General features: G+C 40.9%; 1 protein-coding gene across 20 annotated transcripts in view; it reads right to left on the bottom strand.

Annotated features, from left to right (window-relative positions):
- The window catches only part of LOC105482127 (chondroitin sulfate N-acetylgalactosaminyltransferase 1), a 364,090-nt gene that overhangs the window by 197,186 nt on the left and 148,741 nt on the right, over positions 1-18,163 (bottom strand). For 12 of the 20 annotated variants that reach the window (XM_071068538.1, XM_071068545.1, XM_071068542.1 and 9 more), the window contains one exon: positions 3,445-3,539. The exons of 1 other annotated variant lie outside the window; for it this stretch is intronic. Coding sequence is in view for 1 of the 19 variants with exons in the window: in XM_071068548.1 (XP_070924649.1) it covers positions 3,445-3,539 (95 nt within the window). In the remaining 18 variants the exon portion in view is untranslated. Of the gene's footprint in view, positions 1-3,444; positions 3,540-3,665; positions 4,006-4,406; positions 4,431-18,163 lie in introns of those variants that run through there. 7 more of the 20 variants (XM_024792896.2, XM_071068544.1, XM_011742074.3 and 4 more) reach the window with 4 other exon arrangements.

Genomic DNA, 18,163 nt, shown 5'->3' with positions numbered 1-18,163 from the left:
TGGCCTAGGCGTATAAATTAAAATCGAAGCAGTGAATGGCGACGGTGATTAAAAGCTCACAGACTTTATGGCACTCCTCATTCCAATCAGTGAAAATATTTTAAAAGTCTAAAACACATCCAAAAGAAGGCCACATTATAAAATCCAAACTGTTACTTTTCTCTGGCTTTTCAAATAGCACCAACTTGCCCAGATAGTACATTATAGTTTTATATTATTATTTACTTATAACATCTGCTTCCTTCTGAAAAACGATTGCATCAGCTACTGTTTTAAGTTATTTGCCAGTCATGCTTCACAGACTAGCAGAACTGCAAAGGGCCTATAAGGTTATGCGTCTACAAACAGTTTTCAGCCGCCACATGCTCCAGGAGGAGCTGGATCACCAACATGGGAAAGGAAAGTTCTGTGCCCTGCTCAGGGGTGAGTTCAGGAGACCACTGTGCAAACAATAATGACAATACAATGACACGTGCCCACAAGTAGAATGTGGGTCATGCTAGAGGACTAAGTGGAGGCATCTTCAGATAGGAGACCTCCCTTTATTCACTTTCCCCTTCATTCACTCGCTCATTCATTCTTTTGTTTAGTGCCTCATAAGAGCCAGGCACTGTTCCTCAGGCTAAGAGTTGTCTATACAGGAACATTTCACCATAGGAATTACCACTGAGGTGAGGTTTGAAGCTCCCCGGTCAGCGATGAGAAGAAAGTATCCTAGGTAGAAAGACTGTGGAGACCAACACAGGTTCAAGGAGTGACAGCTGGAGAGGAGTGGGCAGGAAAAGGGTCAGAGGTGGGAGACAGGAACAGGTGGAGCCAAGAGCACAGGTCGGGGAGGCGGAGCAAGGAGAGCTAGCGTCAAGGGAGGAGGAGCACAGAGAGCCAGCAGCACATCTTTTCCTTGATAGGAGGAAAGGAATTAAGGATGTGGAAATGAAGTTGCATTTCATGGTAGGGAGAGGCAGGAAATATATCAGTGAGCAGTGACAAAATACGAGGTAGCCATAAAAATGGTGACCAGAGGCCAGGTGTGGTGGCTCACACCTGTAATCCTGGCGCTTTGGGAGGCCGAGGAGAGGAAGGAAAGAAAGAAAGAAAGAGAGAGAAGCAAGGAAGGAAGGAGGGGAGGAGGGAAAGAAGAGAAAAAGAGAGAAAAGCAAAGAAATAAAGAGAGAAAGAGTAGTCCAAAGCTGATTAAGGTCTACTTGGGCAAACGCTAAGTTATAGGATGTTTCTGCTCTAAAGTTAAAGCTACCTGAGTAGCGGGACAGGGAACATTTGGGGAGCAGATGGGCAGGGCTGTCCAGCATAGGCTGGATTGTGTGGTAGTCACAATGCTGTTCAATTCCAGTACAGAGACTAGGGGTGTTGCCAGGGAGCTGAGATGCCCTGGCCTGGGAAGCCCTTGTTTTCCCGGAACTGCTCCTGACTTTTATAGACTCAGGGCTTGAACCTCCTTCAGCAGCAGAACTTCACCAGACTTGAAAGAAATCAATGTGCACATTGAGAAGACAGCAAATGTGTTGTTTCCTTTTTCTTTGGGCAGATAGACGCACCCCACACCAGGGCATGCTTGGCAATCACAGGATCCCAGCAAGGGGAGTTAATTATTTCATTCAAACATTTAGTAGCACTAGGCCATAAGTTTTGCAATAGGGATAGCCTTGTATGTTAAACATGTCCTTCACAGAGCTTGTTTCACCATGATTGCTTCTTGGTCAACTGCTGCTCACCATTTATTTATTTATTTATTTATTTATTTATTTATTTATTTATTTGACAGAGTTTGCTGTTGCCTAGGCTGGAGTGCAGTGGTGTGATCTTGGCTCACTGCAACCTCCACCTCCCCGGTTCAAGCAATTTTTCTGCCTCAGCCTCCCTAGTAGCTGGAATTACAGGTATGCACCACCACGCCTGGCTAATTTTTGTATTTATACTAGAGATGGGGGTTTCACCATATTGCAGGCTGGTCTCGAACTCCTGACCTCGTGATCTGCCCGTTTTGGTCTCTCAAAGTGCTGGGATTATAGGAGTGAGCCACCGCACCCGGCCTCCTTCTCTATTTTGTAGTTTACTTTGACGGTTTTCTGGCATTATCTCAAAGTCTTACTAATTATGGTCTACATGGTGTTGTAATGACATCGTTCTCTTTTACATCATCCAAGTAATTCTCAAAAACATTAAACATCACAAGGCCCAAGATTAGGACAGTTCCATATGCCCTTCAAGTTGACCCTGAATTACTTAAGCCTCTTAACCACTTGACTTTCTACTTAGAAAAGGATTTGGGAGGACTTCTCCTTCAGTTATTTTTGTTTGTATTATTAACTTTCAGCCAAGGTTGTGTTTTATTTTTTCTATTGTTAGTAACTGAAATACAGTCCTTTATAAAACTCCACACACACCCTCATTTAAGTACAGGGCAGTTCACTAATGCAAAACCAAATCATTAACTACTTTGACTTCCATTATTTCGTCTTAATAGTGTGATAAAAGTTAAAAAAAAAAAAAGCAAAACCATCAAGCAAACCTCTATAGACATTTGTTAAATGAAGAAGAAAGGTGAAGGGGGCTTTCTGAAGATACGTATATGTCGAGTGCAGCTTACCTATTTTCATTTTTATGCCTATTGAATTAGTTCTAGAAAAAAAAAAAAGACTCCTTTGCTGAAGCTAGGAAGCATATATACAGCTTCCTGTTTCATACCATCGCATGTCAACATTAATGATATTTTGCAGTACTTGTTTTATTTTGTATTTTTTAAGTTTAGTCTTGGCAGATGTAATAAAATATCTTATTGCATAGAAACTCAAAATTACTGGTTATAAGAACAGAACCAAAACAACATTCCAGAGATTTTCATTTGTCCCCAGACTAAAACCAAGCTGACAATCCATAAGGGTACTATTCTCAAAGAGTTCTAGACAGTGTCCCTCTAAGACGTCGTAAGTCAGAAAGAAAGCTCATTCATCAATTTCCAAAACCATGGTATTTAAATAATTATATTGCAGCAAAGTCAAAATTAGAGTACCTGTTTGATGATAGGGTGACTATTTTAAAAAGCTCAATATTCTGTCCCAATTTCCAATGGGAGAACAAACATTCCTACGTAAGTGAACTTTTTCAAAAAGATGTAGCTCTTCCAGCTCTATGATTGGTTTAAGTCACTTGCCACTCAGAGAAGAGATAAATCCTTAAAAAGTTGGCAAAATTAGATGTAGATGTAGATGTTACAGCCTTTAAAAAGTGAATGAAAAGGATTCAATGGAGTCAAGTAATTGTATTATTTTGGAAAAAGTATCATTATCTTGAAGTAATAACTTGTTACTAAACAAACTATTGAAAGTAAAATGAAATTTCATACATTTCAAACATATCCAGAATATTGAACACAAAGCAGACCATGCAAAGGTTTGTTTCTTGAGTGAAAAAACATTCACTTACCTGGGTGTTTAAGAAGGGAAGGTTTGGAGGTAGCTACATCATTCCTCCTCTGGGTCCAAATTACCTTGGCATGTCTTCTTGAAATAGGAAGCCACCTAAAATAAAATAAAAACAGAAGGCAACCCTTGTAAATTTCCATATCTTAAATGTATGTGATATTACAAAATGGGAAAATTTTAAATCACTTAGTATATAAAATACAATTCATCTGAAACTATTACCCCAAAAAGCAGGATGGTATTTGTTCTCTGTTTCAATGAATAAAATGCAAACTATTTGTCAAAAAAAAAAAAAAAAAAGTCAAGGCTTTAAATAGCAATAACCATGTCTAAAGGCGTCTAACAATGAAGCTGAACATTTTCACGTGAAAAACAGCAAATTTAAAAAGCCAACCTCGCAAGAAAGAAACGTGCCCAGCTGCCAGCGAGCCGCTTCCTAACTCGCGGCTCTGCTTCCAATGCTCTGACAGCGCTGAAGTCACGCTGGGGTTTCCAGGTTGGGGTCAGGAGGGAAAGTGCTGCCCCCGTCTGCAAAGACTGTGTTCAGCGCCACCACTTTAAAAAAAAAAAAAAAAAAAAAAAAAAAAAATGGTTTCGTGAAATGAAATGTTAAAAAATAGAAAATCCTCCTCTTTTCCCCAGGGAAGAATCGAGTGCACACGCTGGGAAAGGGTGGGAGCAGGGAGGAACGCCCGCCTTCCCGAGGCACCGCAGGGTCTGCTGCGCAGCGCCGCTGGTGAGGACCGAGCGCATCTGTCCACGGCGCCCCGGCCGCGCCTGGAGCCTCCCGCTCCCCGGGTGACAGGCAGGCGCTTCCCAGGGAGCACGACACCCGAGGAGAGGGTGGGCGCGAGTCCCACCGGGTGCCCTGCTCCCTGGGGGGCATGAAACCCCGGACCAGCCCTGCCTCTGTCTGCAAATCGCAACTTGCAGTGCGTGACAACGGGCCCCAGCCGTCCCTACCTTTTAGAAATATCATTGGAGGAAATCGACGTGTCAACTAGATAAAAGCAGAATGGGAACAAGGTGCGAGCAAAATACTCTGGAATGAAGGGCAAGGGGAAAATACTCTGGAAAGGGACGAAGCCCTTCCGGTTAAATTCATGTCAATAACGTTTTCTTCAGTTAGTCAAGGCACAGTCCTCCTTCCTGAGTTGTCAGAATTTTTATCCCATCTGTCTTTATAATTCAAGTAAGAGCAAATACACATCTCTACATATATTTGCTATTATATATATACATACAAATACAAATATCTTCATATACACAAATATACATATATTTGCTATTAATGTGTGTATACACACACACAGAGAATTGCTCCCATTTCACATGCAGGAATTAAAAAAAAAAGAAAAAAAAAAAGAAAGAAAGAAAGATAAAAGAAAAGAAAAACAGGCCCAGAAAGCTCCAAAGGAAAATTGCTAAGTCTCAGGTCTACAGACAGCTGGTCCCCACTTTCTCCATGGGGATGGCCTCCAAACGCTTCCCCGAAGGTTTTCTCTGACTTATTGACAGGAACAAAGTCAGCAGAAGTGTGAAGTGTATCACTATAGAGGTTGAGAGTCTATTTCGTACCCACACACTCTCACCCCAGTTCACCACGGGTTTAGGGTTGGAGAGGGTTGTGCGACTGCCCGGGGCCAGCTCTCTGCCCCAACTCGGTGCCTCTACTGCGGTGCCTGCGCAGCTCTCACCACCCACTTCCGCCTCTGCCTGGCCAATCAATCTGTATCTAAATCAAATTGCAGTTGGCAGCAAGGCGGCGATGCCTAAGTGGAATAATCACTTAGACCCGAATCTGAGTTGTTTTCCGTCGCCCACAACAAATAATGTTACTTCAGCGCCTGCAGGCCAAGAGTTGAAATGAGCTTATAATTTGGCTTCCAATCCATCTCACATTCTGATTCTCAACCACTTAAATTTTCTTTTCTGTGATTTAGCTTGCAGGGGGCAGCTCTGGAGGCTCAATCACTGGCATGGTCTTTATGGATATCCTTCATGAATACCCTTGGCTATCTAAGTAAAAAGTGGGGAAATCTACATAATCCAAAACCACACTTGTTTTAATAATGAAAACAAATAGACTGTCAGCTGTTACCTCCACATAATCATTAATAATCTAATTTGTACTTCTTACTCCAGCAACTTGAAGAACTGTTCAGTTTTCTCATCTACACACAGTAATCCACATACATCCAGCCCTGGAGTGTGTGGTACTAGCTATACCAAACTGCAGGTTCAGAGCCACGGCATGGCTCAGCTCCTCCCTCTTTTTCCAGTGAAGGAACTTATTAAAAGTCTGCTCTTCAGCTCTGGAAAGAACATACCTCCTTAGCTGTTCCAAGCATCATGTTCCTCCAGAGGAGAGTCATCTCAAGCTAGTAACTGAAAAATAGAGACTAAAGGCAAACCCACTGCCAAGACCCCCCTCGGTAATCAGGGTGGAAAGGCAACACCATCATGGAAAATTCCAGGAGGTGGCCTGCAAGTATACTAACAGCTCAAGAGAAGTGGGTGTGTTCAAGCGGACAGATGCTCTATGGGAAGAAGGGAGAAGGAACATCAACAGTACATCTACAATGTGTCCATACACCATGCAAGCTATATTACACACAAGTTCAGTCTAACCACAACAATGCTATGGATATGTGCATTAATATTCCCACTTTACAAATGCAGAAATGAGGCTCAAAGGTGTGAAGTAACCTGCTGGGCTCGTACATGGTAAAATCAGGATTTTTCTAACTTTCAAAACCAAACTCTAAAAAGCCTTTACTCTGTTGACTTTGCAACACTCCTTTACCTGAAAGACTTAGCCTTCATGTATGATTCTTTGAAAGTGAGTATGGGGCTTACAGAACACAGCTGCATGGAAGTGGTAGCTAGCTATGTGCGCTGCCAGCAACCTAAGGCTGCCATGTTGGCCTCAGGAACACAACCCACCCCTGATCCCCTATCATTCCTTCATTAAGAAACCACAATGACAAAAACACACACTTTCTGAGTATCAAAGAAATAGACAATAAGTATGTGGCAAAAGCAAAAACTAAATCCGGCAAAGCAAATGCAGTTAGAGTAGATACAAAACCTTGCTTTGTCCAATTCAGAAAGTGACAACGACATCCCTCTGTCTTAATTCTTGTGTCAGCCTAGCCAACATGGTAAAACCCCTGTCATGAGTTCTTCCCCTGAAAGACTACTTTTCTGTTATTTTGTAATTTTGTAAAAATATAAAAATTAGCCGGGCATGGGGGCAGGCACCTGTAATCCCAGCTACTCGGGAGGCTGAGGCATGAGAATGACTGGAATCCACGAGGTGGAGGCTGCAGTGAGCTGAGATCGTGCCAATGCACTCCAGCCTGGGGGAAAGAGTGAGACTCTGTCTCCAATAAATAAATAAATAAATTCTTGTGTCCAGGTCTCAGTCCCTTCCCCTGTCCTCTGATGCCCAGTATGTTCTCCATGGCTTGGCACAGAGAGTGAGGATTCCGAATGAGCATTATGGAAGAGCTCATGTGTCATCACAAGTGTCAGTTACAGTAAGAAGCGAGTAAGAGGAGGCACAATGTGCATGAGAGTGGCTGAGAAACCATCCATGGAAAAATTCTAGACTTGGTTCTGGAAGTTTTTCTTTTTACTTATTTATTTATTTATTTATTATTATTATACTTTAAGTTCTAGGGTACATGTGCATAATGTGCAGGTTTGTTACATATGTATACTTGTGCCATGTTGGTGTGCTGCACCCATCAACTCGTCAGCACCCATCAACTCGTCATTTACATCAGGTATAACTCCCAGTGCAACCCCTCCCCCCTTCCCCCTCCCCCCTCCATGATAGGCCCCAGTGTGTGATGTTCCCCTTCCCAAGTCCAAGTGATCTCATTGTTCAGTTCCCACCTATGAGTGAGAACATGCAGTGTTTGGTTTTCTGTTCTTGTGATAGTTTGCTAAGAATGATGGTTTCCAACTGCATCCATGTCCCTACAAAGGACACAAACTCATCCTTTTTTATGGCTGCATAGTATTCCATGGTGTATATGTGCCACATTTTCTTAATCCAGTCTGTCACTGATGGACATTTGGGTTGATTCCAAGTCTTTGCTATTGTGAATAGTGCCGATTCTGGAAGTTTTTCAGATGGGATTCTAAAGACAGGGAAGTCTACCCTGCCCCACCCACAAAGAACGGCGTTTGGCAGACATTAATTAGCAGTCCCTTATAAATAACTCTGCTTTTAATCATATTAAAAGAAGTCTACCAAAAATCATCCACTGAAAAGAGCAATTAAAAATGGTGAAAAGGAGTACATTGAGATCAATAATATTTTAACCATCTAGGAACTCATCCTATTTAATGTACAACTAATAAGTGAAAGTTCTCAGCATTGTAATGTCCAAAGGGCTTCAAAAACACAATGGATCCAACAGTGTGAAAACATCCATCCAGCTGCCTTAAGTTCCAAGGCTTACTCACCTGCATCTATTTAAAACCTTAAATCTTTAGACCATCTAAACCATGTCTGTGTCAGACACACTGATTCTCAAAATGTAAAAATTAAAAAGGGAAGACTAAAAACCCTCTTCACTATCAGCATGCCTAAAATAACAAATGAAAAACACCACGAGATGAGCTATGTGTCTGCCAACTAAAGGCTCCCAGTGAGATCTTCTTTGTGCATATGTGGCTAATTTTATACATACACAAAATTTATATGTATTTAAATCTTAATGGTTACTCTTTCATTTCTTTAAATCAACGAAGTCCCTTATGTTATGGCACTGGAGGACAGAACAGGGATAGGGTCAGGAACTGTACAGTCAACTTCTAAAATTATCATGTTTCTCAAAAATATGTCTCAGAAAAGAAAGGCCTCTTGGATGTCACACATTATAAATTGTGTGTTACTATACAATATCCTTAACCACATTCCTTCTACATTAAGTAATTTTACTGCAAATAGTATGTTTTAGAATACAACTGGTTTTAAAGGTTGTGAGTTCTTCCCCTAAAAGATTACTTTTCTGTTACTTTGTCATATCAAAAACAGGATCTTGGTGTCCTGGTCTTAAGACTACAGGATGCAGACTCAACGGAAAGGTATCTATTTTAAATTCCTTTTTCATTTTAATCCTCTCACTCAAGTGGGTCACCCTGATTTTCTTCAATTTCTTACCTCCATAAATAGAGATAATCTCAGATAACAAATTTATGCTACTAAATTACTTGAAGTCTCTTTAAAAAGGTGTGAGTCCATTATTGCCTTAAAGGATACCAAATAATATTTTCCTTCTACTTTAAAGATTTACCAAGTACCTCCAAAGCTCAACAGTGGGGACCCTGCATGCTCTGGAGTTGAACTGTTTTCACATTGTCAACATGGGAACCACTAACATAATGGAGAACGAAGTGACTCCCATCACAGGCTAACTGGAGATATAAGTGATAAGCTATTATAGCATAAAAAAGCACTGACCAATTTAGGCTGGAGAGGATGCGCATTGTAACTAGTCTCTTGAAAAGAAAGTAAATTGCTTCTGTTCATCATTGGCTGTAACACAATCTTTCTCCGCAATCAGTGAAGATACAGACAGTTGATGGACCTCCATAAAAGAGCTATTTTCCAGCAAACAGTCTGCAGTGCCACAGTTACACTCCACATGTAATTGTTCATTTTATTAGACACCCTCTTCCAGTAAATCCTTCTGGGCCGGCCCTGCCCTTATTAGACACTACAGATGCTCAGCTGGTGCTAGATGCCATCACAGAGTCTAATGAGGCCTGAACAGTGTTTCAGGGAAATCAGATGCACTGAATCCTGTCCAGAACACAAAATTTGGCTTTTCATCCTAAATGAGTTACTGTGAGATCTTAGGCAAGTTCTTAACTCCTATGCGTCTCCACTTCCCGATCTGTAAAATGAAGAGGTTGGACTAAATCTGTGATTCTCACCGAGGGAGGATGATCTTTATCTGTTGTCTTCCCACCCCTAGCCAAGAATCCCTGTGTGTAAGAAGAGATGTTACAGATGGTAACAAGCTACACCGATAAATGATGAAAATGCAGACAGCAGTGAGACTTAGATGTTAAGACTAGGGAAGAGAAGCTTAAAAAGGGAACTGCTATAACGCTTCAAGTTGTAGACTTCCAGAGTATAAAGACTTCAGCAGACTAACTGATAAAGAGTAGTCAGACAATCAAATAGAACAACCATGGTTAATTCATTAGCCAAATGTCACCTCTCATTGTGGCCTTTCCGTCACATAGCTGGCTGAGTTAGGCAGGCACAACCCTTCATTCAGAAAAGTTAACTCACTCCCAAAGATGATATGATGATCAAGAATAGCTCATCTAGGATGCATGGTCCTAGGCAACAGGGACACCTGTACAGGGCAGCCCAAAAATAAAAAAAAATTATACATTCCCACACCTTATACACCAACACACCTACTCCAACACAACAATGGAAGCCGTAGTATGGGGAGGGCAGAGGTGTGTGGTTCAGAAATGCCAAGTTCGGTCCCCGTTCTGCCATGAAATAATTGTGTGACCTTGAGCAAGTCACCTGCAAAATCAAAGTATGGAGCAGATCTCCAAAGTTACCTTCCAGTAGAGAAACTGCACTTGCTTTTTATTATTCTAACAAACATCTATGTACTGCTACAGTCTCCACAGCATCTTTAAGGTCACTACATGTATCTCCATTACTGGTTCAATTTTTAAATGACCACACTCCCAGCCTGTTTGGGCAAAGACAACACTTAGGACAACTGCCCAGAACACAAGTTTGAGATGCAGAATGAGTAAAGTTTGTTTTCTCTGGCTTCTTTACAACTCCCTCTGGCTGAATTCTACCCTGTACTCTGCCAAGTCTCCGTATTTCTGGCACTGAGGCTTGATCTATAGTATTCATAGGGCTGGTGACACTGTGATAGATGAAGAAATTAAATCTTTCGCCAAACTCGAACAGGCATTTCGAATGGTAATTTTTATCTTCTTCCTTCCCAGATGCAGGAATGTCAACAGTTGAGAGATGCTATGATGAAGGTAGAAAGTCACTGCAAAAATGGACTTGCCTCCCAAATGGTCTCTCATTATCTTGCAAATGTATTACTTTTGCTGTATCAATTTCTGAGTTTATTTTGTGTTACGCTCCAACTGCAAGGGAATTGAGAACATACTGTCCACATTTTCCAAAAAAAGACTCTAACATTAACAGAATAAATCTTTCGCCTTGAAAATGAAAACTCTGTGTAAATATTTATATAATTAAATTTATTCAATCAATCCATTGGGTTAGGCCAATGGAAGGATGCTTTTTTTTAATATTGAGATTGAATGATGCTTTTTTTAATATTGAGATTGACAGAGGCACAAAAACAATTCTAATCTCAAGATTCAAATAAATAAATAGTAATATTGCTTGTAGATGTCATTTAAAAAGATTTATGCATACAGAATGTAAATGGATATTGCCCTCAAGGATCCTATAATTGCTGTATATTATTTGCTATGCATACTAGATAATGAAGTTTAAAAATATAAATGGGAAACACAGATGTTTCCTCAATAAATATTTTTAAATCATTTCAATGTGTTTTCATTCCACAGCACAGCCAGGTAAGCAAGACAGGCGTCAACAGTTAACAAAGAAAACATTATTGGAATACTCAGCAATATAAAGGAATGATCTATTGGTACGCATATCAGCATGGATCATAATTATGCCAAGGAAAGAAACCCAACAAATGGAATACATACTGTATGATTCCATTTATATACAAGTCTAGCAGATCGGTGTTCACCTGGGGATGGGGGTTGGAGGATGAGAGGGGCAAGAAAGGACCCAGAGAAGCAGGAGGGTCAGATTACCAAGAGGCACATGAAACCTTTTCTGGGGATGTATATATTTTCGATTTTGGTAATAGTTTCACATGCGTATACATATGTCAAAACAAATCAAACTGCCTGATTTAAATATGTGAGTTTATTGAGTATCAATTATATCTTAATAAAGCTATACAATGGGGAAAATATCTTAATGATATGGAAAAGACATGCTGGGAGGGGAAGAGCATGGTCCTTTTAAGTGATTCGGAAGAGGCCAGGCTCAGTGGCTCACGCCTGTAATCCCAACAGTTTGGGAGGCCGAGGTGGGTGGATCACGAGGTCAAGAGTTCAAGATCAATCTGGCTAAGATGGTGAAACCCCTTCTCTACTAAAAATACAAAAGTTAGCCGGGCATGGCTGCGGGTGCCTTTAACCGTAGCTAAAACGCCGCCTCTACTAAAAATATAAAAATTAGCCGGGTGTGGTTGCAGATGCCTGTAACCCCAGCTACTCAGGAGGCTGAGGCAGGAGAATTGCTTGAATCTGGGAGGCGGAGATTCCTGTGAGCCAAAATTGTGCCACTGAAGTCCAGTCTGGGAGACAGAGTACGACTCTGTCTCAAAAAAAAAAAAAAAAAAAAAAAAAATACGGAAGAGGGGACGGGGAGTGCTGGGTAGAGGTGAAGGTGTGGTTCTTGGCTAGGGCTCCAACCCCCATAGATCTCGGTGAGGACAGGCATTTCCTGCCCAAATGCTGCATTTCCCAAGACCACCCTGGCCTGCCACAGTCCATCCTGTGCCTATAAAACTCCCAACACCCTAGCAAGGCAGAGACAGAGGCAGGTGGATATTGAGAGGAGCAAATCAGCTGAGAAAATTACAGGCGATGGACATCTAGAGGAACTTACCGACAGGCGCCAGCAGGCCACCAACCAGCAGAAGCAGAATGACGCAGAGTTTGGCTGGGGCAGTCCGAGGAGCCCAGGTCACTGAGTGGCCCAGCTCCCGAAGCAAGCCCTCCCACTCTATCCTCTTCTGACTTCCCCTGAGCTACTTCCACTCAACAACACCTTGCACTCATTCTCCAAGCCCACATGTGATCGGATTCTTCCAGCAAGAAACCAGGATAGGGAAAGCTTTCTGTCCTTGAGATAAGGTGGAGGATCTAACAGAGCTGGTTAACACAAGCCGCCTACAGATGGCAAAACTAAAAGAGCACATGGTAGCACATGCCCACGGGGGCCTCAGGAGCCGTCAACATCCACCCCGAGAAGTGGGGCCGGAGCCCCATAGCCTGCCCATCTGTATGCCCCTCTAGAGGTTTGAGCAGTGGGGCACTGAAGCAGCAAGCCACTCCCCCTGTCGCACACCCTGCAAAGGGGACAAGAGAACTTTTCCCATTTCATAAAAACAAGACATAGTTAAAACTGCGAGTAATAAATATACCTGTTGCATGAAAAGCTACAGAAAATATAAGCTATACTAGACACAGGAGACTACCGGAGGCAGATTTCACGTTCAGGGCAGTCTAGGAGATTTCACAACACTGAAACAGTCATTCTGAGCACTGAAAGACTGTGCCTAGTTAACGTTCATCAACTCCAAAATATACAGTTCTCATTTCCTGAAGTTTTTAAGGTAGCTGGGATTAGAGGTGTGCACCACCACACCCGGTATAAGGTTTGACAGAAATAGTTACAACTACCTTCATAGTAGTAAAAAAAATAGCTAGCTAGCATTTATTGAGCACTTGCTGTAAACCACACCCCAATCTAATGGATTGTCCTATTTGATTCTCACCTAAGAACCTAAGAGATGTGTATAATCATGACTCTCCATGTTACAGCTAAGGATACCTGCATTCAGGAACATTAAAGAACTTGCTTAGTGGGCCGGGCGCGGTGGCTCAAGCCTGTAATCCCAGCACTTTGGGAGGCCGAGACGGGCGGATCACGAGGTCAGGAGATCGAGACCATCCTGGCTAATATGGTGAAACCCCGTCTCTACTAAAAATACAAAAAACTAGCCGGGCGAGGTGGTGGGCGCCTGTAGTCCCAGCTACTCGGGAGGCTGAGGCAGGAGAATGGTGTAAACCCGGGAGGCGGAGCTTGCAGTGAGCTGAGATCCGGCCACTGCACTCCAGCCTGGGCGACAAAGCGAGACTCCGTCTCAAAAAAAAAAAAAAAAAAAAAAAAAAAAAAAAAAAAAAAAAAAAAGAACTTGCTTAGTGTCCCCCACCACCCCAGTGGTGGAGTTATGATAGAAACCCAGGTGGTCTGAATGCAGAGTCGAGTTCTTGAAATCAAACTTCTGACCCTCTTCTTCATAAACAAGATCCTGTATGCTGACTCATACCTCTGACGGCTGACAGAGACTCTTTCTTCATTGCATAGCTACATTTCTAAGTCTGAACGCTAATCTTTTGCATGGTAGTAGCACAAACGGTCAGTGGTAAAGTGATGGCGGAAGGCAAGGGGAATTATAGCAGGAAAAAATATGGCCGGAAATCAACAGAATTGGTTTTGGTCATGTCCTCACTGATGACTGTAAATGTGAGCAAGCCATGTCTCCTGCTTGGATCTGCTGCCTTTATGGTAAAAATTAAGGATTCGAACTAATTGATTAATTCTAAGACTCCTTCCAGCTTTGTGATTCTGCTGGTCCTCTTTTGAGGAATACTTCCGGCATTTTACAACTTGGATTAAAAATTCTCCATGGGACCAGCACGGTAGTTCATGCCTGTAATGCCAGCACTTTAGGAGGCTAAAGCAGGTGGATCACTTGAGGCCAGGAGCTCGAGACTTGCCTAGGGAACATGGCAAAACCCTGTCTGTACTTAAAGTACAAAAGTTAGCAGAGTGTGTTGTCGCATGCTTGTAATTCTAGCTACTCAGGTGCCTGAGGCAAGAGAATCGCTTGAGCCTGGGAGGCAGAGGTTGCAGTGAACCAAGATCAAGATCGCACCACTGCACTCCAGCCTGGATGACAGAGTGAGTCCCTGTGTCACAAAAAAAAAAAAAAAAAAAAAAAAAAAAGTTGAAAAAAAATTCTCAATGAACATAATACATTTCAAATACACAGCTGTCTTCATCCCCTGAAACACCCAGGCACCTCCCCATCCCCGCCATATCTTTCAAGATTATTCATTATTTCCTCAAGATCATCTGTTCACAAGGAACACCCATAAAGGCCCCCCAAAAATGAGGAGGGTCCCACAACCAGTGACTTCCCTGTTCTGCTAAGGCACTCTAACCATCTTTTTCACTGGATAAGCATGCAAGAGTTAATTTGGGCTTTCAAGGGGTGAAAAGGAGGCAGCCCCCACCCAGAAGCTCATTCCATTTTCCTTGTGTAGCTTCTGACATCTGCGATGATCAAAAGTCCTAGTACGTGGTGAACTAAAGTTGCGAGATTCCATTTATTTCTACTTCCTATTGGTTCTTTAAAGTGGCTATTCTCTCTTTGCACTAAAAACACATCATTTTCTCTTTTTAAACGGATAGATTTTGTGACCCTTTGGGGAGACATAAAAGCGGGAGAGCAACTAAATAAGGCAGTGGTAAACCATTTCAGCATCTATAAAACCTTCTCCTTTATCACAAAAGAAAAAGAGGAAAAGCAGCTGGAAAAAAAAAGCGCAGCTGACGGGGAACTTGATATCTTTAAGAGCAACTTCTCTCATGAATTTTCATCTCCATATTTTGGGGTTTTCACTGAATTGAAAATTCTTTCCGGAAAAACACTTCTTATGTGTGATAACTACTTTCACAATGCATTGGTGAGACAAAACTCTATTAAATTTCAAGGCGTATCATGTCTATTTTTCTATAATTCTACCTATATGTCAGCTCTTTATTTTTATTTTATATTTTACATACTCTCACCTATTTTCATAAACATCCTGTTCTAGCTCAGAACATATAATTTGTTTTTATTTAACACTTTGTTTTTATTGAGTCATTTAGCAATGATTCTGTAATAAATCAAACATTAAAATATAGATCATCCCTTTCCTACATCAAACCAGATTTACAAAATTCACTTCTAACCTTTATCTTTGCACAGACCGGTTTTCTGTGGTTGTGTTCACCATGCACACACTATTTTCTAACTTTTTGCTTGATGTCTCCATATATCTACTGAGTCCATATACCTGTCATTTTGAATGGTGCAATATTCCACTGTTTTGCCAAAGCACTTCAATTAGCCATCTTTCAGTTGGTTGTTTCTACACATTATTATAACCCAGTCAACCATTTTTGAACAAATAAATTTTGTTTGTTCCTACTGGAGGTCTTTCCTTAGGCTATAATCTGAAAAGTGGGGTTAATATATTTAACACCATAATCAGCCCCTGTGACTTTTATTATAAATCACTTTTATTATTGTAAGTGGCTCTCCAAAAGAGGTATTAGCAATTTGCAATGTCACCAGCAAAATTATGACCCTAGCTTTTTCTTCATAGTCTCTTTCACGCTGAGATTTCTGGGTTGTATTTATTTTAGGGTGATTTTATTTGGGGAGAACACTTGTATACCAGCGTCCATCCGGTGTTTGAGGACTCCTGAGTTAGGGGAATCCCAGACGTCAACTAACACATTAATTATTCCTGAGAGGTGGTATTTAGAAAAAAAGAGCTTCTATGATCAAGTGACTCTGGAAAATGCTGTGTTAAAGTTAACAAGTTTCATTGCTGTGGAAGATCCCAAAGACTTTGCTCTACTAAAAGAATGATGTAGAATCTTTTAGTTCTTTGAAATCTGTCACATTTGTGTAATACTCTTACTGCCCCCCTTTAAAAATGTGTATTGATCACCTATTATATGCCAAGTGCTTTATATGCCTCATAACTCATTCAATACTCCTGACTGCCTGATAAAGTCATTATTACAAATCTTACCTTTACTAAAAAATGGAAAGCTGAGACTCAAAAGGCTAAATAATGTATGCGAAATTCCAAGGCTAATATGTAATGTCAGGATTCAAACTCATTGTCTACTTTTTGTAGATTCGCCATTATACCATCCTGCCTCATAACACAATGTTTAAACATATTGTCAGTTAGCCAGTTTCCGTTCTTCTTTCTGGTGGGATGGGGATGTTCAGTTTTCCTATTTACTGAGTTATCAATACACAGGTGAGTAAAGTACGACCATCTTTAAAGATACAGCTCCATGAGTTTTTACATATTATACCCTTCTATAACCATCACATAGATCAAGACACAAGAATTTTTTTAATCAGCTTAGGATCTTCTCTTTTTCAACAGAGATTGGTTTTATGCTTCCCATTCTATATAGAGCCAGTACTGAAGTTATTCAAATAGGTGTTTAATAAACTCTGATCACAGAAGGTTGAAACTAGAAGTGACATCATAGTTTATGTGTTCCAAACTCTTCCATTTACAGACGTGGACACTGAAGGCAAGAAGGAAAGTGACTAAAGACACAACAATTCAGAGCATTTCTTCTACATGGTGCTGCCCTTGCTGGCCACTGGCTGGTTACTTCTACACATTGTACTGCAGACACAGTGAGGACTAACAAAGAAGACAGAATGTGTAACAGAGAAAGGAGGCCTGCTAAAGAGTTTTTCACTGATGTTTTTATTTTAAACAAGTGTTGAAGTAAACAAAAGGTAATATTGGTGAAGAAATGCTCAAACTGACTTTAATGTAAAACACTATTTTTGAACATAAAAATATCAACACACTTTGGGAGGTCGAGTGGACGCATGAGGTCAGGAGTTTAAGACCAGCCTGGTCAACATGGTGAAACCCCATCCCTCCTAAAAATACAAAAATTAGCCAGGCATGGTGGCGGGGGGCTGTAATCCCAGCTACTCGGAGGTTGAAGCAGGAGAATCACTTGAACCTGGGAGGCAGAGGTTGCAGTGAGCCCAGATTGCGCCACTGTACTCCAGCCTGGGCGACAGAGTGAGGCTCCATCTCCATCAATACATAACACTTGCCAACCAAATGAATTTGCCCTTCAGAGTGGTGTCCTTGGGAGGACACATTCCAAGAATGCCCTATTGCTCATGACTTCTTTTGAACCCTCTCTTTGAGATTAACTTCAGAGCTACTTTGAGTCAAACCAACCATTTTCATTTTTAAAAACTACAAAATTAGCACAAACAGAATAGATACCGGATGTGTGTCTTCCAAATCGTAAGAAAAAAAAAATCCATATAACTAAAGCAATTGAGAATTTCAAGAAACATTTGAAGTAGAAAAATTGAAAACAGATTAGACCTGTGAAATGTGATGAACACGAATAGGTTACACATCCCTAACAAAGACAGAGATTCTCAACATCCAATTATATGCTGTTTACAAGACAGACCCAAAGTCAACTGACTCAGAAAGCAAAAACAAGAAGAGCAAAATGGATCCAAAAAGCGTAAATGAGAAGAAAAGATGAATGACAACATTTATATCAAACAATCCAGAATATGAATCAAAAGACCATTTAACAGAACAAAGAACATGTGAAAAACGTCAACCTCATTCATAAAAATTTCATTTTTATGAAGAAGTTTTAACTTCTCAAACAGGTATTTTAATTATAATACTTTTAACATAGATGGCACAGCCAAATAGGCATATCCATATCATCAACTCTGAAGAAGACAATAGGAAAATGACCAAGACACTGTGGATATACATGATTGAATGAAATGCACCCATTAAAAAAAGTTTCAAAATGCATTTAATGACGTGGCAATGTTATCATACAATACTAGGCAAAAGAGGAAAGGCACAAGATATATATATAGTAGGATCTCAATGTATCTTAAATATTCATATGATATTTTTAAAACTAGAAAAAGAAATACTCTGGTTAAATTAGGGAAGATCTTTAGTTATTTCTTTATGCTATTTGTTCC

The sequence above is a fragment of the Macaca nemestrina genome, chromosome 8 (assembly GCF_043159975.1).
Source record: "Macaca nemestrina isolate mMacNem1 chromosome 8, mMacNem.hap1, whole genome shotgun sequence".
NCBI lineage: Eukaryota > Metazoa > Chordata > Mammalia > Primates > Cercopithecidae > Macaca > Macaca nemestrina.
Note: the sequence above shows the minus strand (reverse complement) of the source record. Positions and strands in the feature narration are given on the sequence as shown.